This window comes from Hippocampus zosterae, chromosome 15 (assembly GCF_025434085.1).
Source record: "Hippocampus zosterae strain Florida chromosome 15, ASM2543408v3, whole genome shotgun sequence".
In the NCBI taxonomy this organism is placed as follows: Eukaryota; Metazoa; Chordata; class Actinopteri; order Syngnathiformes; family Syngnathidae; genus Hippocampus; species Hippocampus zosterae.
Window position 1 is genome coordinate 9,542,968 of NC_067465.1, and position 21,692 is coordinate 9,564,659.

The 21,692-nt window shown below is 43.7% G+C and overlaps 1 protein-coding gene and 1 long non-coding RNA gene across 5 annotated transcripts in view; one reads left to right on the forward strand and one right to left on the reverse strand.

Annotated features, from left to right (window-relative positions):
• Nucleotides 1-1,377: 1,377 nt before the first annotated feature.
• LOC127615975 (nuclear receptor coactivator 2-like) overlaps nt 1,378-21,692 on the forward strand; it is a 32,633-nt gene continuing 12,318 nt past the window's right edge. Inside the window, exons 1-11 of one of the 4 annotated variants that reach the window (XM_052087352.1) lie at nt 1,378-1,588; nt 6,669-6,767; nt 13,863-13,976; nt 14,479-14,651; nt 16,034-16,137; nt 16,707-16,884; nt 17,610-17,825; nt 19,062-19,163; nt 19,410-19,550; nt 19,638-19,785; nt 20,359-21,457. In XM_052087352.1, coding sequence (XP_051943312.1) covers nt 13,882-13,976; nt 14,479-14,651; nt 16,034-16,137; nt 16,707-16,884; nt 17,610-17,825; nt 19,062-19,163; nt 19,410-19,550; nt 19,638-19,785; nt 20,359-21,457 — 2,256 coding nt within the window. In that variant the 5' untranslated portion in view covers nt 1,378-1,588; nt 6,669-6,767; nt 13,863-13,881. Of the gene's footprint in view, nt 1,589-6,668; nt 6,768-8,416; nt 8,640-13,862; nt 13,977-14,478; nt 14,652-16,033; nt 16,138-16,706; nt 16,885-17,609; nt 17,826-19,061; nt 19,164-19,409; nt 19,551-19,637; nt 19,786-20,358; nt 21,458-21,692 lie in introns of those variants that run through there. The other 3 variants (XM_052087353.1, XM_052087351.1, XM_052087354.1) reach the window with 3 other exon arrangements.
• On the reverse strand, nt 6,797-7,199 carry LOC127616058 (uncharacterized). The gene is made up of 2 exons (XR_007967029.1): nt 7,115-7,199; nt 6,797-7,016 (listed from the first exon to the last, which is right to left on the reverse strand). It is a non-coding gene; the product is annotated as an uncharacterized LOC127616058 (long non-coding RNA).

The window sequence follows — 21,692 nt, forward strand, 5'->3', positions numbered from 1 at the left end:
TCGAATGCTACATGCTGATAAATTACAATACAATACATGCTGATTTATATAGCGCTTTCACAAATCAAATAAAGATTGATTGATATATTGTGAGTCAGGTGGCATCATGCTCCTATTCTTCTATAACTTGCATCATAGCAAAAAATAACAAACCAACTGACCTCTGCAAGTGTCAGCGTGTTAACTTGTGAGTGCAATATTGACAAGTGAAAGAGGACTTTGAGATTGTGACTGTGTGTGTGTGTGTGTGTGTGTGTGTGCGTGTGTGTGTGTGTGTGTGTGTGTGTGTGTGTGTGAGAGAGAGAGAGGGAAAAACGGTTGATGACAAAGGTAACTTCGGTGAAAATAATTTGCAGACGGACAAGAAGAGCGTGTACATGTACAAAGGTGAAGCGACGCGCTGCAGTGCGTCCAGACCGCAAAGGTTACTTCAGCACACCCCAAATGCATCTCGTTTTTCTTTTCTGTTAGTTCACATGTATACTGAAAAATGTATGTTGTCAAGTGGATGCGCAAATAAAATAATCTGGCTCCATACACTGACGTAACAAAATAAAATTGAGTAAATTCAATTTAAGAGGTGTATAATCTACTTTAAAAAACAAAAAATATCTGGATCCAGATTATTTGTTAGCATGTGCACCAACGTGATAATAGTTTTTGATTTTTCAAGATGGGTGTTTTTTATTCATTTTCACACTTATGTGTTTAAAATTCTGCTAATTAGATTTTAGAGCAGGGTTGTGCCTTTTCAACAGTGTTTATTTATTCATAACTGCCTTGTTTTAGTTTAGCTGTCATTAATTTTAGGATGATTTCTTTTCTTAACTATATAGTGTAATTTGTTGAGTGCAATTTTTTTTTAAAAAGGTAACTTTTGCCTAATAAAGTACTGTAACATAAATCTCAACACCCGAACTGGTTGATGAATGTTTAGCAATCCTAAAATTAATTCATTTAAAATAACCCCCCGAAAGTTCAGCAATATTAACAAAGATGAAAACAAAGGATATTTTTGCTAAAATTATACTTACTTTTAGTTCATTTTAGCAAGGTAGTTTCCGGTTGGTGTTTTTTTTTTAAAGCATTTTCCTTTTTATAAGATTTCAACCAATTTTTTTTCTTTTCAGTTTAAGTTTGGGATAGACTCCAAAACCTCGGGGACCCAAATGATGACAAATCGGAGAGAAAATGAATGGTTGATGCTTCCAAACCATCATAAGCAACTTTTTGGGTGTTTGGAAAATTGATGTTTGGGTTGCATTGTTGCATCCGCGGTGGCCATGCGTTTCGAGACGTGAGCAAATAGAAAGGCTTGGTTCTTCTTGGACTGGCTGTCACTGGATGCTTTGCCTAATAAAGTGACCGCGGGAGGTGGTCTGCAAGAGGAGGGTTGGAAGTTGTGATCGAGGGGGGTGGTGGCAATCGGTAGCCGAGCAGATAAACAAGCCGGCAGTCAGGTTGGCTGCCCTTCTTGTGTACCGCCCTGTCGTTTGTACCTTCCCAACATGGTGGCGCCGCACACGTATCAGACGGCAGCGACTCGGCCATCCCGCTCGGCGCCAGCACTCCGCCGCTCAGCTGTCAGGTAAGTTTCCGGTCGACCCCCACCTCACACTCTTTAACTCGCGCGAGCCCACAAACACTCTTGTTTGAGGTGCATTTTACAACTCAATCGGAGCTTTTTTGCTCACTCCCACGACGTCATCCCCCCTTTAAGAGGAGGTGCGGTGGATTTGTACTTTACAATTACCGTTACTGTCGTTTGCGCCCCCCGCACACCTCACCGTATTCAACTGTCGAACAAGAAGCACGAGTCGTGTTGTGAGCTGGTTCGAGAAAATGTCACGGTGCAGCTTGCTTTGCTCAGTCGAAAAGGCTTCGAGCGCGTTGTGCCTGTTAGCGGCAAAGAGGCGCTCGATGCTGCCGGGCGACATGTTCGTCAAGCGAGCCTTTGGAGAAGCAATCAGAATGGGGGGCAAAATGGATTAAAAGTGACTTTATTTCGCCTCTGGACAAACGCGAGAGTGTGCTGACCAACGAACCTATTTAATAGGTCAAACATCCCCGGGAATGATTGATGTTTGATGTCTCATCGGCTTCCTGGTCGACATCAAGGAGGTCGAAGTGAGAGAACCCGGCCCCATTTCATCTTTGTTAATTAAAAAGTATAATTAAAAGGTCATAACTTGTAATCGAGTTCCGACTTTAAATGTGTTTTGTTGTCAAGTGTGTAGAAATTATATTTTCGCTGCACGGTGGCCGTTTTAAAGCGGCTCGTGCGGACTGACATTAACCGTGAGTTTAAATGCTCCGCATTTCCGGTAGAGGCGTTTCAAAATAAAACGGTTCAAAAAATTCAATGCAGTTTTCTCGGCTGATTAAATTAAAAACGCGGAAACACCTTTCCTATGTTGTAATTAGTTCAAGACAAACAAATATATTTACTTGACCTTTTATTGATTTTTTTAATTTTAAATTTGCATTTGTGCCAATATGTAAACATGCATACTGAGTGCGAATACAAGCTGGACAGGTGGAATATACCGCATAGCAACACAGACAGCAAAAAAACTTTATTTTGCTCTACCTTACTGCCAAAGCTAGTGAAAAATGTGTTATTGTGTGAAAGCTCTATTTGTAATTTTTTTTTAGGAAAATGTACACTAAAAATTGCGTTTTAGTTCCAACATTCGGCTTGTAAACCTCAAGAAATCTGCTGCTGCTTTCAGGTTGGACGATCTTTGCTTGACACTCTTCTCGCCAATGGAGTTACATTTCATCTTGAAAAAGTCTGTGTATATCTTTGTGCTTTTTTCCTGCAGTTGTCGTCGATTCTTATGAGTTGGCCTTCTTGTTGTTCTCAATGGGCACTTTTGCGGTTGTGCAGCATTTGTGCGGTCGTGTTGGTTTTTTTGGCTAACGTGACTCTTTCCCTGCGCCGATATGTTATCTGTCAGCATTGGACCTGTGTAACTTTTTCAACGGTTTGGGGATTATTTGCTTTTCTCAGCAGCCCAAACCTGAACTTTGAGAAGGATTGCGACATGACACTTGCTGCACTTTGTGCAATCTTTTAGATTTTCAATAGTTTTTTGGTTTTGTTTGAGTGGCGTTGGGTTTACGAGGAAGTGCAGAGGTCCGGGGTTCGATTCCAGGCTCTGGCCTCCCTTTGTGGTGTTGCGTGTGTTTCCTCCCACATTCCAAAAACATGCAGGATGGGTTGATTGAATGCTCAAAATTGTCCATAGGTGTGATTGTGAGTGTGAGCAATAGTTGTTCGTCTATGTGTGCCGTGTGGAGATAAAACGGTTTATTAAATGAATGGAAGGATGGATGGACATTTCAACATTAATAATAATTCTCATAATATTCCAACATTTTCTCGCAAAATTAGGACCTTTTTCTAAATATTATATTTATAAATATTATATTTTCCTTTCATTTGTAGAAAATTGTAAGAGGTATGATCCCTCCCCTTCAAATAGTACAAAATTAGAGTAATAATGTAATATTGTCCGTATCAAATAGGGACATTATTCTCGCCGAATTGTACATTTTAGTAAATGATTTTTTCCCCTCATAATATTCCAATATTTTTGTCGTCAAATCATATTTTGTAAGATTGCTTTTGCTTGACTTGACTTATTTTCATATTTATCGTGGGATATTTAGACATTTATTTCTAAAATGAAGAATATATTTGTGAATTCGTATTTCCCCCCCTCCCATTTTTATAAATTCTTTTGGTAATCTGACAGTTTCTTAGAACCAAACAAAAGTGATAAAATGACAATTATTGCCACAATAATCTATGTGCCACGATTGTAACTTAATTTTTTTTGAAAGAAAACGGTTTTCTTGAAGAAAAAAAAAATCACCCCCTGATACAAAGACTTTAGTGTGTCTGTTGTTGGCTCATTTCGTACCAAATGCTTTCCCAAGTCTTGCTCAAAACAGAACCCATTTCCTCATTTTCATTTTTTTTTTTGTGTCGGTTTTAATGCCTGCAGGCGGCGAGCGCAGCATCTGCAAAGCCAATTCTAAATCTCGCCCGTTACACAACTAGCGCTAATTTGGTTGGCCCAAGCCGTGACCTGCTTGGGGCGGGCGGCGGCGCAGCGCTAATGCAAGCTAATAGCTTAACAGGCTTTGGGCTCCAGCTAATTGTGGTGCCTCTCCTTCCGTCTGTCCATCTATCAGTCCATCCTTCCTTCCTTCCATGCTGCCATAGCAATGTGCGCTTATCGTCGTCATCTGCCGACGCATGTGATTTTTTTTGTTTTCTTTTTTTAAGCTTCAACATCCTCGTTGGCAACAGATGTTGGAGGAAAATATCCGGGATTGATAAGCTGAAAAGAACATCAATCAGTTATATAACTCTGGACCAATGTGCTATTTTGATGAGGGGAATTATTGAATGGAGTCATGGATTCTTAGAAATTATTGCACGGGATATTTGTGCATGAAAATTGCATACAATGCTTAAATGAATCTTTGAAATCGTCCCGATTTTTGGTGGGCTTTTCAAAATACTGCTATCAAAAAATAGGGGAGCAACATTTCTTTAGAATGACAAATATTGTTGACTGTAGTTGTCATCTTTAGCAAGTGTGGTTTTAAAAAGTTATATGGTTCTCCTGAAATCCTCTAAAAAAAAAAGTCTTACACTTCGGCGGAAAGAGAAGAGCAACAAAATGACAAATCTTGGTCATTCGGTCTGTGGTCCCGATGGCCTGTTCCTTGTCGCCATTTGCAATAGATCAGAATGGTGTTCAAATTGGATCCCATTGACCTTAAAAATAATTTTGTGCATGTTCGACCAAAATTTTGCAGAAATGCCAAATGTAGTCGGCCTGCCGCTATTTCTGGCTGTGTTTCGGGCTAAGCGACTGGACACACAATTTGCAAAAATCTGCATATAATTGATGCCCGTCATAAATGCATTGAACACAAAAAAACAAACAAAACATGCATTTGATTAGGTGTTTTTTTTAACCCTCCAAACTCTTGAACAAGCAGGCCAAAAAGCATTTTGCACGAAAAATGTGGTGGTTCAATCGACGTTTTGCTTTTAGCGAAATGTCCTCCAATTGAATGCGATTCAGCATTGAGGCAAAATTGTCCTTACACTTATTTGTATTCTTTCAAGACTTCCTGGTTTCACTTTGCCAGCTATCCACTGAGTGAGAAGTGTCAACAACATTTCCGTGTCTTTGCGCGTTTATACAAGACGGCACAGAGCATGATTGTAAATTCACTCGGGCTTACGAAATGCCAGCTGTCATATGCTGAGACGTAGCTTTTTTTCAGTTTTTTTTTTCCCCTCCCAGATGTGAAAGTGACATTTGGGCTGAGTCGGCAAGTTGCGCAGGATACACACGCCTTTGGAAAGTCCAACAACAAAACATTTTCTTACGTGGTATCCATATCAATTTGACAGTTATTTGTATAAATATGATTGAGAGTTGGATTAACTAATAACGACTGAATTGTGGGCATATCTCGGTCGGCTTGTTTTCCAGCAGGTTTTGTTGGGATGTGGGTGGGTGTGGCTAAAATAGCAAGACTGTCTATTTATTGGATTATTCATTGATATAGTTCAAATCTTCATAATCGTCTGCCCCAAAATATGCATGTTTGGTGCAGACATCTGTCCAAGTGTGGTCATCAATCACACGTTCTTCTCTGTAGTATCTGTGACTTTGAATGTGTGTGGCTTTTAAAGGTGTGGCCTGGCCGGGAGAGTGACGCGGATGAACAAGAGTGCAAAGTTGGCTGGAAATGCCATGAAGTGTTTCCTCCTCAAAAAAAAAATCTGAGAAAATTTCAAAAAGTGGTTTTCTTAAATAAGGCAAAGAGCACTCGATATTATTGTACGTCATAAAAATATAACAGCAATGCCATCATTCTATCCAATAGATGCCTGTGGATTTTATTTGACTGTGATGACGCTCGTGCTCATGGAGCCATTAAGGGTTTGCAACACCGAAAAAGCAATGCTCTTTGTTCGCCACTCTATAGCGTTTTGTATTGTCCGTTAGCACGATGCTAAAGAAACTTAAGAAAAGCTATAACAGCACTTTTTTTGTTTGCATAACTGCATACATGTGTTTTGTTCGTGTCCCTTGTGACCACAAATACAAATATGACAAATGTGTTTATTGGTTTAAATCGAACTGCACTCACTTTGTAAACACACACAGCCTGTTGAGTCACTCTGCAATGTGCATGTGCGCGCGTGTGTGTGTGTTTGCAGGCTAAAAATCAGCTGTCTCACACACACACACACACACAGGCACACAAATGTAACAGCAATGTGCGCTGGTGGTGGTGGCAGGTGCCTCTTAAAGTGGTTTCAGCCTGCTGAGCTCGACTCATGCTCACGCGCGTGTGAACACACGCACGTACGCATACACGCACGCAAAGCCATTTCAAGTGTGGTAGAACTGCTGATACAATGTAATTAATGTGTCATTACACTACAATAAATCTCATAAATAAAATTATTCTGTCTTACTATCACGCACATATTATTCCAATGTCTTTATGGGTTCACTTCACACACCCACACTTTTGCTCAAAAACAGGGTGTAAGTGGGGAGAAGTAGCTGATGTTTGGGAAAAGGCTATTCACAAGCAAAAAGCCCACTTCTTCTTTTTCACAGCTGAAAATGTTTGCCTTCGCCACCGCCCCCAGTTGGTGCCAGTACCTTTCATGCTGACCGTGGCACGGAATAGTGTCGGATTGTGACCGTATCATAACCGTGAGTACAGCTATCGACATTTGACAGTATTGTGATTAAAATATTTTATTTTGAACTGTGTGGCTGACCAACAGAAACTTTTTGCGCCTAGAACTCTCTGGGTACATTCACATCAAACTAATGTTGTTGTTGAATTCCGTTCCAACTTTCTCCTATCCCCTTTCACGCAGTTGCTGTTTCTCCTCTGATGCTACCTCGTCCCCCCCATTTTGTGCTGGCGCCTTTTCACACAGATTCTGGATAAACTGTCTTAATGGGCAGAAATCGCATGCAATGTTAATTCAAGTAGGTTAAAAGAGTTTACATACGAAGAAAACAAGGTGGTGCATCGCATTTTGTGCCTCTACCTTTCACGCAGAACAACAACACGGGAGAAAGACCGCCTTGGTTTACATCACAATGTGTGTTAACTGAACTAGAAACAAACGATCTCATGTCAAAAGATAAAAATTTGCGGGCGGGTTTCCCTCGTCCCCTGTTTTCTTGCATGGTAAAATGTCGAGCGTGACCGAGGAGGAGGTTGCAGGAGACAGGATGTGACTCACTTGGGAGATCATGTGACTTCCTGCCCACTCATCCAGCAGGTGGATGCTCGCCGCGCATTGCACTTTCGACATCGCTTCAGCTGTTCAAATAAAAAAACGCGCATGTTTTTTGGGGGTAAAAGTGTTCGTTTGTTAGCTCGTGAAACAAAGATGGTGGGAAGAGGCTGAAACTTGGAGCGGAACCATACCGCTGCTGGCTCTTGCTGATTGTGGGAAACACAGCAGGTCCTGTTGTTGTTATCGAAGGTCCGGGTCCCGCTAATGGGTTAACGCCGAAGGTGAGCTTGTGAAAACGTATCACATGCACACTGCATCCCTACATTCGATTCCAGGGGGTGTGTCATGTTGATTCCCGCTGTTAGCATTTCATACGCCGTGGTTAGCATGCACCCACGCTGCCTGCCAATTGTTTCAATATTTGACACACTTTGGCAGTGTTTTTTTTAAACCACACTTGCATAGGCAACTATTATGTGAGGATTTGCGGGGTGGCCCAGTTCCTATCCTCTGACTATAGCAGGCATTGATTGTGTAATAATAATAATAATAATAAAAATAACACAAGTTGTAATAACATGTTTATTACAGTGCCATAAGTATGTGCATATAGTAAACTCAGTCATTGGACGAACACATGTAGTGTAGTAGAAATGCACAAGCTCATAATACACTTATTACCATGTCATAATAGTTAGACCACACTTCAAATAGTGTGTGTGTGTGATGATATACTGTACTTTATGCCCTATAATAGCTCTAATGACACCCTTACTACATTATAGTAACATGCTTTCTACCGTCTTTGTTACTGATTTGTTACTTACCGTTGTATATGTTGCTCCTTGTACAACACTTTGTGTGGCTTTTCGAAAGTGCTCTATAAATACAGTTGAGTTGAGATATATACCCCATCCTATTATCTAAGTGCACAAAGGTGAAGCAGCCACATGAAGCTGTTTTTACAATATACAACCTAATGAAATTGAATGAGAGAAACTCTTACACTCGCTGAGATGAAGTCAGTGTGTCTAATAGGTGTGTGCGTTTGTGCTATGAGAGGAGCATGTGACTGAGCATGATGGGGGAGGGTTGAGAGAGAGTGAGTGAGGGAGGATTTGTAGCATGTAGTTTGTCAGCTGTCATTAGTGGGGATGACACACACACACACACGCACATATGCACACGCCAAGTGGTAATCTCACACAGGGAAAGCAGTGGACGCAGTCCGGCCAGTGTGTGTGGTGTTGTTGTCGCGTTAGCCACTGACTGGTAATGGAATGGTTGCCTCAGTGGGCACCGGTCATGGACTTGTTCAACAGAAGCACAGGTGAGATTCTACTCTTTTCTACGCTTTCACAGTCGACGCATGTGGCCGCCATGTGTAAAAATCCCATGCAGAAATGTCACAACTGAGCCATTTTGCCAGTACATAAACAGCAACGTATTGTCATGTATTCTATTATGTTCTTTACTCAAAACACACAAATAATTGTTTTGCTTCTCATGTCTTTCAACGATCTTGCGGCCTTTGGAAAGAGAAATTAACATTGTCGTATACTGCTAGTTTGTGCATGATTTGAGCTGGACTTTGAGCTTCCATGCTTTCTGTGTGTGCGTGTTTGTGTATGCATGTTTGTGTGAAGTGAGCCCACAGAGCCATTGGAATAACACATGTGCGTATTGTATTATCGCGCTTATTATTGTCCAATAATACACTTGCGTAAAATGACTGTGTGAATGTGTGTACAAAGCCCAAAGACCTGCTGAGTAAGCTGTATCAAGTATAATACTAATATATTTGTCACAATTTGGTTATTGTAGTGTCATTACAGTTTGATAGTGTAACAACACATTTATTAGAGTGTAATAACCTTATAACACATTTGTGTTACAATGACTGTGTGTTTGTGTTTGGAGTGGGAGTCGGGGCGGGGGGGGGGGCTCCTTGTTTTGAATGAAGAATGCAGAGTCATCATTTCTCAGCATCCTAACAAATAATACAGTCTCATGTTGTCCTCTCTTTGAATTGTTTGTAGGAAAGAGCGTGTTTTTAGGTCTCATGTGATCCAAAAACAAGTCTGCTTTCAGATATTCGTCGATGTGTTCGTGTCGTTTTGCAGCTGCGACTACATGCTAATTCTCAAGCACACACACACACACACACCACGGAAAAAGGACATCGGCTGTAAAAGCAAAAAGTTGGAGTTTGAGCTTGTGACGGTGTGCTCTTTGTTCAGGTGTTTTTGCTTTCACTTTGTCAGCTTTAAAGTCACATGCCTAGAATTTTTGGACAGAGAAATTTGCACTCTACTCTGTATTGCCTTCAGTAATCGTTTCAACACTCAAATCAGCGTGTCTCGAAAACTGCTCACTCTTTGATGGACCACTTCTCGTATATATATTTTTTAGAGCACCCCTCCCCCCAAGAAATTATTTTTATTGCCGTTATAAAGTTAAAAAAATCCTACATGTGTATTGTAAAAATAGTTATGTGGGTTAGCAGAATTTCGTTTTGACCAATATTTGAATTGTCATTAGGCTAAAAAAAAATTCCCTATCAGTTGGGTCCTAATACATTGGCTCCTCACTAAGTCACACTTATATTAGTCGTTCTTTGCAGAGAATCAAGAATATATTCTTGTGAGTATTGTGTTCTAACATCACCTCAAAGATGCTAGTCGTTAGCCCGTATGCGTTAAGTTAGCAGAGGCTATGTTACTGTTTAAAAACACATTGACTACGTTTATATGCAGTCTGTATTCACATTTAGGTCAGAATTCTGGTTTCTGAAATATTCGGAATCACCCGCCGTGTGTTCACTCATGCGATTTACTTTTAACGTTGACTCATCGAACGGCCGTTGTATGTTTTGTGTGCTGCGGCGTCTCCGATGGGACGGTGGAACTTTCCCGTAAAGTTTGCTTCCCACATCGCCGTCACAAGTCTTTGCGAGCTTTGACAACAACTCAGCAGAAAGGACTCGGCTGCCAGGTGGCGACAACAAAAGCGACCCAATGGCAAAGGGATGGCAAAGATTACGTCACTGTGTTTGTTTGTATGCGACTTGCTGGTTGGTTTTGCATGTCGGATGACCTAAACGGAACTTTTCGTTGAAGTTGGCGTTGGGGAAAGAAAACGCGCAATGTGGCTGCAGATTCTCACTGTGGGTTTTGGTATTCAGTGGCATGACAACTCAAGACAGAAGACAGCAGTGTTCCCTGATAAATTTACAAGATTTGCCACTTTAAACCAAATTGGCGGACTTCCTTTGTCTTTTCAGACATTTCTTCTCGAGGCAGTTTTATTTTTGTTTTTTGTTTTTGCAAGCGGGGAGCCTGCTTGATGGACCTGCTTTCCAAATTTCATGTTGCTAAGTGAAATTGACTTCAGGGCTGATTTCTGTAGAAACCCAATTTTAGTTTGATTATGAGTTTCCTGTTCAGTGGTCATGCAACTTTGCCACCATATTCCGCTCAAGTAAATGACAGTGATTTTTATTTTGTTATTTTTGTGGGTCTACTCATGAAAGACAAGCCTTCAAAATGTCACTTTTTATTCCTACAAACTTTTTCAATTTGACTTCCTTCCGCGTGAAGATTTACCTCTCAGAGCTTGGATGCCTTGCACCTTAACTCTGGTCCAAAAGGACATCACCATAGCAACCACTCTACATGTCCACACTGAATATCTGACCCGGTGTTCCCCAAGCCACGTGTTTACTGGCTCTTGAAATGAATCACTCCTTGGTTCGAGAATTGAACACCGGCCTCCCCGGTGACGGGCGGGAGGGGATGTGTGGAGCGTCCCCCGCTCACTGCTACACCGCCACACTCACCCGTCTACAGCTGCAGTAATGCACGTCGTGCACGGCAACAGTCACTGACTGTAAAAGCCTGTGACTGAGTGTGGCATCAAGCAGCCATGACATACCGTCATTACTTCACACACACACAACACAAACACATAGCTCGTGTACGCTGCTCTAGGAGGCAGTGTTGCTAATCGCGGGTATTAAATCTTGATGTTGTCGTCTGCGAGTGCGTCCAGCCTTGACGGAAGCTTCGACGCCAAAGTCAGGAAGGTCCGACGTCCGTGCGAGATCACGCTGGCGTTAACGTCCTCTTGTTTGTTTTTTGGGGCAAAATGGCTTCCCTGCTTATACAACAGATTTTTGCCGGAGCTAAATGAACTGAATTGAAGCTGCGAGAACACCCGCTTCAAAGCAAAACGGTGGACTGGCGGTTCAGTTTCGTATGTTATGAAAGATAGGGCATCCCGGTTTCCTGCCAATCATCCAATGAAACTGGTGTTAAGATCTGATATATATATTTTTTGCAACTGAATGCAAAATGGCTGCTTCCACTCAAAATGGCTGACTTCCCTTTGAATTTTGGCTGTTTTCAGACTATTTATTTATTTATCTATTAATTGATTGCGTCTTTTCATGATAGGCGTGCAGGCCCAAATTTGTGTTATGGGAATTGATTTTCATGAGCAAGCTTTCCTCATTTTAACACTTGTTTTGTAAGCCTTAACAAGATCCCACTGAAACAATTAAACCCTAAAAATGTTCCGCAAAAGGCTGATAAACATTCAATTTCTGCAAAGTCAAGGCAGACTTTTTTGGTGGGGTGGGCGGATTGACACCTCTGTTAAACCATTATAAACGACCCCCACCCCCCACACGCACACAGTTGAGACCCTTCTAAACACTTGTCACACTTAATTGAACTTTTAACCCTTTCATGGACCTTGTAACCCACAGTCCACTTTAGTAACCTCTGTCCCTGAAAGGGTTAAAATGCCGAAATGTAGAATAAATACTCAGCTGCATTCATCAATGAATGTGAGCGGATAAGAAATAATACAATACAACATACAATACAATCCATTGATCCATTTTCAACACGGCTTATCCTGAACAGGGCCGCGGAGAGTTGCTGGAGCCTGTCCCAGCTGACTTCAGGCGGACCCTGACACCATCTGCGACATCCTCAAACATGTTAAAATAAGATTGTATATAGGTTGCTAGCAATGCAGAGATGCTTGCCAGAAAAATCCTCAGCAGCCCCCCCCCAACCCCCGACCAATTTTCTCCTCGTCTTTTCATCAATTTTGCCGGTACTTCGAAGCCATCACTGTTGTGCTTTATTGTCCAAAAAAGCCTACTTGAACATCTAAACTTTATTTGGAGTTCACCAGAGGCGCTTTACATGTTGGCAGTGGTGTGCCAACTCCACTTGAATGAGATTGGTCATTTTCAACACAGGTTGTGTTACACTTGTGCACCCACACGTTTTTTTTTCCAACTCGTGAAGAGATAATTGTTTAAAAAAAAAAAGAGTGTCATACGAGTGGTGAAATCATTGTGTGTGTGTGTGTTATTATCATGTTATTATGTTACAGTTGACCATTATTGTCGAATGAAAGGGTAGAGCCTACATGTTGCGCAATAGTTCCTGGTATGCAACCTGAGACCACCTGTTGTTATTTTTCTCTGCTCCCCTTCCCCATTTTTTCCTCCTCTTCCTCCCGTAATGAGGCCAGGCTGCTCCTTCATCGTCCTCGGGGCCTAATTATTCATTTAGGGGGAGAAATGCCCCTCCTGCTGTTTGACGCCCCCCTGCCCGACATGTTTCTCCCGTCTTTTTCGACTCCATCTTCTCGCTTACCTCGCTTGTTTTCTTTCCTCGCTCGTTCTTGTTTTTTCTCTCCTTCACGATCCCTCCTTTTCTGCCTTCATCTGCTCAGCGTTAACCCCGCTGGGCTGACGCTTATGTAACAGTCAGGTGACGCTCGGGACGGGTTCTTGTTGAGCAGGCGGGGGAGGAAGAAGGGGGGGAGGGGTGGGGTCAAGTATGACCCCAGGCCACAGCCAGACCGTTTACATGAGCGAGAGGCCTCCTTTACTTCATGCAGGAGTTCATCGAACCCCCCACTGCCCTCATGTACTCATTTTAATTCATTTGAGGTCATGAAGTAATTGCTGCAGTAATATTGAGTGAAATTGATTGATTCATTCCCATTCAATTTTGTATAAGTCCAATATTAAAATGTGACTTTACACGATTACAAATAATTTTTGAAACATTGTATTGTTTTAAATATTTGGAAGATAAATTACAATGGAACTCATTTTTATTGTGTTGAATTTTACGCACACATTGTGTACACTGAAAATAAATAATGATCCATCCATCCATTATCTGATCTGCGGGCGTGCCGATCCCAGCTGACTTTGGGCAGTAGGCACGGTGCAGCCTGAACTTATTGCCAGCCAATTGCAGTAAATTAAATATTAACAAGAAAATAAATATAGGAGTTTATTAGAACAAAATACTATTCAATGTATTTTACATACACTTCAAATGGATTTCAACAAATAATTGTATGAATTAATCTAAATGAATTTTAAAAAATGGAATGAAAACTTATTGCTACTCTGAGCCTTGCAGCTCTGCTTACCTTGTGGCTTTGACAAACCTTGTAGTCCCATCGTCTCACATTTCCAATCCGTTTTTCCCTTCTTTTGGCATCTACCCTCCTGCAGGCGCTAAAATTTGCTGAAGATGAGTAGCGGCGGGGGGCACGCCACCCCCGAGCCTACCAGGGGACCCGAGTCCCTCAAGAGGAAGGACTGCCCCTCAGACGTGCTCGGGCCCAGGTCAGGAATTTTTTTTTTTCAGTGCCTCTTAACACAGCCCGCGCCACCAGAAAATGACTTACGTTACAATCATCGAAATGGAGAAATCGGTCTCAAAGGTCCACACATCAGTCAACCAATATCAAATATCAAATCTTCCATGATGTTACTTTGGAGACATTTGATAACCAGGCTTTGAATATGTTTAAATGAGGGAAGATTGTGCACCACACTGCCCCCCAGAGGCCAAACGGTGCACAGCAGAAGTGACGCACGAAATAATAATAATAATACATTTCATTTATAAGCGCCTTTCAAAACACTCAAGGACACTTTACAACCAAAACAATAACAATTATAAAATTATAAATAATTATAAATAATAAAAGGAGAGATGAATAGCGATTTTAAAAAGCGAACAAAGCAAACACAACAGCGGCAGTACTAGACCAATTAAGCCTCAAGCCTTCATTGAATGGCGTGTCGCCATCCTTACCACATGACTTGTCTCTGTGTCCGGCAGCCCCAAGAGGAGCGCGGAGCGGCGAAACCGCGAACAGGAGAACAAGTACATCGAGGAGCTGGCCGAGCTGATCTTCGCCAACATCAACGACATGGACGACCTCAACGTCAAGCCCGACAAGTGCGCTATCCTCAAGGAGACGGTCAAGCAGATACGACACATCAAAGAACATGGTCAGTATACGCAAAGACACGCTTCTGATGGTGTACGCGTGGGACATTTTCACTTTCCTTACCGGCGGCACGAGAGGGGTTGCGACGAGGCCGGCGACGACTGCTCGCTGAGCTTTTGTGCCCCAAACGACATTAAAAGCGTGGGTACAGGCAGCACTTCATGACTGCTTGTCAATTGGTGTGTCGCAGAGGTGTCAAACTGATTTTTGTTGCTGGCCACATTTTAGTTACCGTTTTCCTTACAGAGCCTTTATGACTGAAACCAGATAAAGAAGTCTAGTCGGTTTATTCAACTATTGTTTAAGTGACTGTAATAAGTGGTTTGCTAACAAGAAAATGCTACCAGTATCTTTCTTATGTATTCCAAGTGAGAATTTTATATTTTGGGAGAGATTTTAGCAAGCATCATGGAGGTTGACATATTTGATTTGCTCTCGCGGGCCACATAGAAGGATGTGTCGGGCCAGATCTGGCCCCCGGGCCTTTGGTTTGACACCTGTGGTGTAGCGGAACTGAACATTGTTGTAGGTGCCAGTTATCAGTGTCTAGCGCTGCTAATGATAATTTGTACAAACATAGCAGCTCTGTTAACTGTTTGTTAAGCTTCATTCCTAAAACAGAAACAACCCAAATTGGGTCAAAAAGGAGCAACACAAATTTTGCGGTTATTTATTTAATCCAATGAGCGAGATAAATAACCCAAATTTGGGTTGTCGTTCTTGTCTTTGGGTTGTTTTAAGGCTTGTTCATTTGACGCACATTTTTGGGGGAAATCAGGGTTAGGGTTCCTCAAAAATGTTGGTCGGTGTCTTTTCGTTTACCTAAATTAGCCTTACTGTTCCACCACGATTTGTTAAAACACGGGAGGAATTTGCACAGGCGTTTTCTGGCATTTATAACAAAAGCTGGACCAAGTTATTTAATTTCCCACTTGGCAGGCCCTCCAACCATTTGGATGAGAGACGTTGAAATGTTGGCTCTGTGTAACTCGCATAGAGCATCAGGTGACCTGGCGCTTGACTTTCCGCGGAGGTGCCAGTCGACGGTGCCGCCTCATAACCTTTTTCATGTCCCGGAAAAATAAAAAAAGAGCGCTCACGTCTCTCTGGTCTCACACCAGGAATGCCAAATATGTGGCCTAATGTGGCCATGCCGGCCGGGCTTATCGTCCTGGCGGCGCAGTCGGGCGCGTGCGAGCGTGCGAAAAATATTTCCTAAATTCAACTGCAAGATTTGACTCAATTTCCCTTTGCTCGCTGTCGCATGTGGAAGGTACAGATGCATGTTCGAGGCGTTGTTGCTAGCGATGAGTGGAGTTACCCGGTATCTGAATACGTAAAACCTGCAACACTTATCACCCTTTTGTTTGTTTCTTCATACAGAAAAAGCTCCGGTAGCCGACGCGGACGAGGTGCAGAAGGCTGACGTCTCATCCAGCGGCCTCGGCGTCATCGACAAGGACACCCTGGGGCCCATGATGCTGGAGGTAAGGCCACCGAATAGTGTGGGGCCCTGGCCACGCCTCCCCGATTGTTTTGGAGGGAACGAGGGGGGAGTGTGGAAGGGGGATGGGGCGTATGTCTGGCGTCCTGTCCCAAAATGGAGTTGCGCTGCTCTGGTAGGAGATAAAGTCACTGTGGCGTCACGGGTGTGTGCTGATGTACAACATGGCACCAAGGTATAAATAAATACCTCGTTGGAAAGCTGATTACAAGTGTGTGCGTGTGTGTGTGTGTGTGCCTCGCAGAAAAGCAGATTATCAAGAGAAAGTGAAGGCACGTATTTGTCAAAGGCAGCAAGTCTTGGGCACCGTCTCTTTTTTTTTTTTGTCTATGTGAATCCGAATCAAATCCAGATTGCACGTTCGTCCTGAATGTAAACGCCACACGTATGACATCATTGAACAACACTTGCTGTATGTTTGTCAGCTTGTCATTTGTTGTTCAAGCGTTGACGGAGGTCTCGCCGGTCACAGTCTTGCCATTTGTTGTTGTTTTTTTTTTCCAATGTGTTAATATTATGTATCTTTTTTGGGGGGTGGTGTCGCTCCCGCAGGCTCTGGACGGCTTCTTCTTTGTGGTCAACATGGAAGGCAACGTGGTGTTTGTGTCGGAGAACGTCAGTCAATATTTGCTGTACCAGCAGGAGGAGCTGATCAACACCAGCGTCTACAGCGTCCTGCACGTTGGCGACCATGCCGAGTTTGTCAAGAACCTGCTGCCCAAAAGCCTCGGTCGGTGTCCGCAAAACACTCAAACGCAGTCACGTGTCGCAACATTTGCAACTCCTCGCTTTTGGCATATTTTGGAAACGTTCAAGAAAGCAAAAAAGGCGGAATATCGTGTTGAAATCATAACTTTCTCTCTGTCACGTTATTCCTTTTCTCTTTCAGTTTTATTTGCATAACTTTTTTTGTTTGTAAGTATAAGAGTAAAGTATGAATCTTTTTTTCGTCTTTCAAAATTGTACTTTATTTTTGTAAAAAAAAAGAAGTTGCAATGTTCTGACAATAAAGTTGCATTTTAAATGCGATATCTGTACTTTTTAAAAGAGTAATATTCTGTTTAATTTTATTAAACAGAATATGTAAACAGAATATTACAGAATGTTTAATTTTATTTTATTTTCGGGGGGGGGGGGTGATCTGATTGTGAAGTTGCAATATGTCAAGCAAAAACAAGTAATGTTGGTAATTGTATTTGTAATGTCATTTTCTCCATTTTCAGAATTTTATGATTATGAAGTTAAAATTATCGTTTTGAGAATAAAGTTGTAAATGAGGATCAATTAAGAAAAACAATACATGTGTAAAATGAAGACTTTATTACGTAACAAATATTTCTTAAAGGAAAAACATATATATTCTCCATGAAAACTTCATGAAAATATCACCAAAAAAGGTCATTTCAAGAACAAAAAAAATCATTTCAACATTTTTTTTTTGTCCCTGACGTGCAGTCAATCACCACGGTGGCGACCCATCGAGCAGGAACAGTCACACGTTTACCTGTCGCATGCTGGTTAAGCCGGCAGCGGCGGCGGCGACCTCGGACGGCGGCGAGGACGCCTGGCAGGTGGCGGACCATGACCAACAGGAAGCCTCGCAGCAGAAGTACGAAACCATGCAGTGTTTCGCTGTCTCTGAACCCAAATCCATGAGGGAGGAGGGCGAAGGTAACAGCAATGCCACGCAACAACGTCACACCTCCCTTTTCATTTTTCCACCGTTTGGCGATTTTTATTGAAGTTTTATTTCAGTTAGGTTTTTTTTTTAATTTTGTTTTCATTTGCTTTATTAGTGATTTATTATTTTTAATTTTTTCATATATGTTTATGTATTCGTTGATCAATTGAGTTTTCCCAAAAATTTTAAATGTATAAAATATAGATATTATTGCCAGTTTTTTTTTCATTTGTGTATTTTGTGTGCGCCAGATATAAATAAATAAATAAAAAACGAATAATTAAAAAATATATATACTGTATATCATTTTTTTTTTCTTCTCCGTATATGAACCTTTTGGTGTGCACCTGTAACCTCGCATTGTGTTTCAGGCTAAGTTAAGTAGGGAAGTCCTGCCAAACACGCAAGCTGAAAGCTGAAATGTTCGGCTCTTGCCAAGGAAGCAACGTCATCTGGTCGGACTTTTTTAATTGGCTGCCTCTCAATGACGTTGCTTCTTGGCGACACTGTGAAATGAGCATAAATCCCAGACTGCTTTCCTTTCCTTTCCTTCTTCCAGTCAATAGCCGTGCTGCAACTCTTGAAATAAAGCCATTTGAAAATCAACACCAAAGGCTTAGGTATTAAATTCCCTACCATAGACAAAAACGAAGGATGTTATTGGTAGTTTTAATTTTGTAAACATAAAACATTGTTGTATTGCGCTTTCTTTTTTTTTCTCTTGTGTTTTTTTTCCCAATCATAGTTTGAGTTATTTTTGCTTGGCGTTCCCATCCTCTGGTGCCCCGTCCTCGTTTCCTCGCCGCTTGTCCTTTGGGAGACGTTAATTAGAGTACGACATTTTTTTTCTGACACGCTAATTTCAGACGTCTGATGGGCATCTCCTTAGGATGGCTGCAAGCGATGTCGCCTTAAAATAGAATCTCCAATTGATTGATTGATTGATTTTACATGATGGACGTGGAAATCGAAGTACTTTCCAAAAACAAAACAAACCTCGTGGCAGCTCCGCTTACTTTTTTCTCTTTGACATGATACCATTTTACACTTTGTGGTTGGTTGGCGGTGGCTTGAAAATAACAAACCGACTCCAGGTCACCGGAATAGAATAAAAGATCTTATTGAGCCCCACTGCGGGGCACCAAAAACACATTTTCAGAAATCTTGTTTTCATCTCACACTTGAGGAAGTGACTTTTGCATCTTTTCCCCTTTGCCCACCTTCAGATCTGCAATCGTGTCTGATCTGCGTGGCTCGAAGAGTTCCGGTGAAGGAGCGAACGTCCCTGTCGTCGTACGAGAGCTTCACCACGCGGCAGGACCTACAAGGTGACGCGCTCGCATCCGAACCTCCGCCGAGGAGCTTGCGGCAAACACTTCACGCCTCATTTGGGCCTTTTTTTGCGCAGCAACACAGCGTCGTGCATCATTAAATAACAGCAGCATATCATGTGATGCTTCAAATGGGGTTGATATAAAAAGTCTACACACCCCTGTTCAAGCGGTAGCTTTTTTTTTTGTGGTGCGACTTCACCATCGTTGATGTGATCTATAAGCTGTACTGCCTTCTCGCAGGTAAGATCACCTCGCTGGACACCAGCCTGCTGCGGGCGTCCATGAAACCGGGCTGGGAGGACCTGGTGCGGCGCTGCATCCAGAGATTCCACCGGCAGAACGATGGCGACGTCTCCTTCGCCAAGAGACACCAGCAAGACGGTGAGGAGCCACTTTCAGCCCCCCCCCATGCCGTCCTTTCTTGTCGGCTCATCTTTTGCCACGGCGTCGTCTTTCTCTTCCCCCCAGTGTTGAGGAACGGCCACGCGCTCAGCCCCCTCTACCGCTTCTCGCTGTCCGACGGCACCGTGGTGTCGGCGCACACCAAAAGCAAACTGTTCCGCTCGCCCGCCACCAACGAGCCACAACTGTACCTGTCCCTGCACATCCTGCAGAGGTAACGTCTTCCATCACAAGCACCGACGACCCACATCGACAAGCAAAATTTGGATATTTGTCCCCTCAAATTTTTTTGGGGACGTACTTGACACTTGTTTCACTGGCTACATTCAAAACACTATCCACAAAAAAGGCCTCAAGGACCCATGCCAGAAACTGAACAGAAAGTCGGCCATTTTGTTTGCCACTCGTCATGACATCCTGGAAAATGACAAAAAAAAATGCCCCTTATACCTGGGGTGTCAAACTCCTGGAAGTTGGCTCACGTCAGGCCACGCACAGATCAAGAATGGACTGCTCACTAGAAAATGTCAAGGGACAAAAAAAACAAACAAACAAACTTTAGCACATACAAGGACAATTCTTTACTGAAGCTAACATGCTTTGTTTTGTGGAATGAGCACCCGGAGAAAAGCCACGAGAAAAGCCATTTGCGATTCAAACCCCAAAAGCGCAGAAATGTGAGGCGAACAATATAAACAAGAAGTAAACTCTTGCTGCCAGGACTGCGAAACAGGTCAAGTTAACGTCAATATTGGTACAAACAACCACTCCCGTGTTTCTTCTTCAGGGAGAATATGGGCAGCATACCTCTGGACGTGCCCACAAGCCTCGCCGTGTCTCAAACCGGTGGCTCACCCGACGCCGCCGTCACCGGCAACCACTTTGCAGCTTCTTCGTGCAGCTTCGCAAGCCGAGCCGCCACGCCGCAGGCCAACTGCCACAAACTCGGCAGCCCCTCGGCCCAGGGAAGCCCCAGCGTCACGTCCGGGGGCCAGGGGGTCGTTACGTCCCCTCGCCGTCACCACAGCCCCGGAATGTTGGCGAGCAGCAGCAACGGCAGCCCCCACACCCCCCAACGTCAGCCCGGTTCTTTCTCACCAAGTGGCGGCCTCCATTCGCCGGTGTCCATCTGTACCAGCTCCAACAACCGTGGCTTCAACCCACTCGGGGCCTTTCAGGCCCTCGGCCAGGTTCACAGGACTTCCGAGTCCCCCGATGGACAGTCTGCCCTTCGCAGCCCTCTTCCCAGCACCCAGGAGAAAGACCACCTTAGCTTGGAAGCCGATTTGCTGGGGACTTTCGGTGAGCGGCAGGACTCGTCCCCAAACCAGGAGGGCGAGTCGCACCAGGGTAAGGACGAGGACCCGGACAGCTCGGATGAGCCGGACCACCTACTGGCGGCCAAAGGCCACACGCAGCTTCTGCAGCTTCTCACCACGAAGCTTGAACCCCCGGACCCTTGCTCGTCTCTCGGGGCCCTGGCGGACGAGCAGTTGGCGGGTGTCGGCGGCTGTTTGGGGGCTGCGCACAGCAACCACTCGGCCTCGTTGAAGGAGAAACACAAAATTCTGCACAGGTTGCTTCAGAACAGCAGCTCGCCAGTGGAGTTGGCCAAGCTGACCGCCGAGGCCACGGGGAAGGAGCCCGCCGGGTCCGAGTCGGCGGGCGGCTGCCTTGACGACGGCGCGGCCGCCTTGGCCGAGTTGGGCGTCAAACAGGAGCCGGAGAGCCCAAAGAAAAAGGACAACGTGCTGCTGCGCTACCTGCTGGACCGCGATGACAACGGCATCCTGGAAAAAGCCATCAAGATGGAGGGCGCCGACGGGACCAAGATGGCCGTCGTCAAGACGGAGAAACAGGACCCTGCGTTCAACGTTACCGACCAGGTCAGTTCTTGCAATTCACACGTACCCCTCCATCGTGGTGAGAAGTGACATTCTTGACATTGTCCTTCGGCATCCATCTATTTTCCGATCCGCTTTATCCTCACAAGGGTCGAGGGGCGTGCTGGAGCCCATCCCAGCTGTCTTCAGTAGGCGGGGGGACACCCTGAACCGGTTGCCAGCCAATCAAAGGGCACACATAGACGAACAATCATCCACGTTCACACCTAGCGACAAT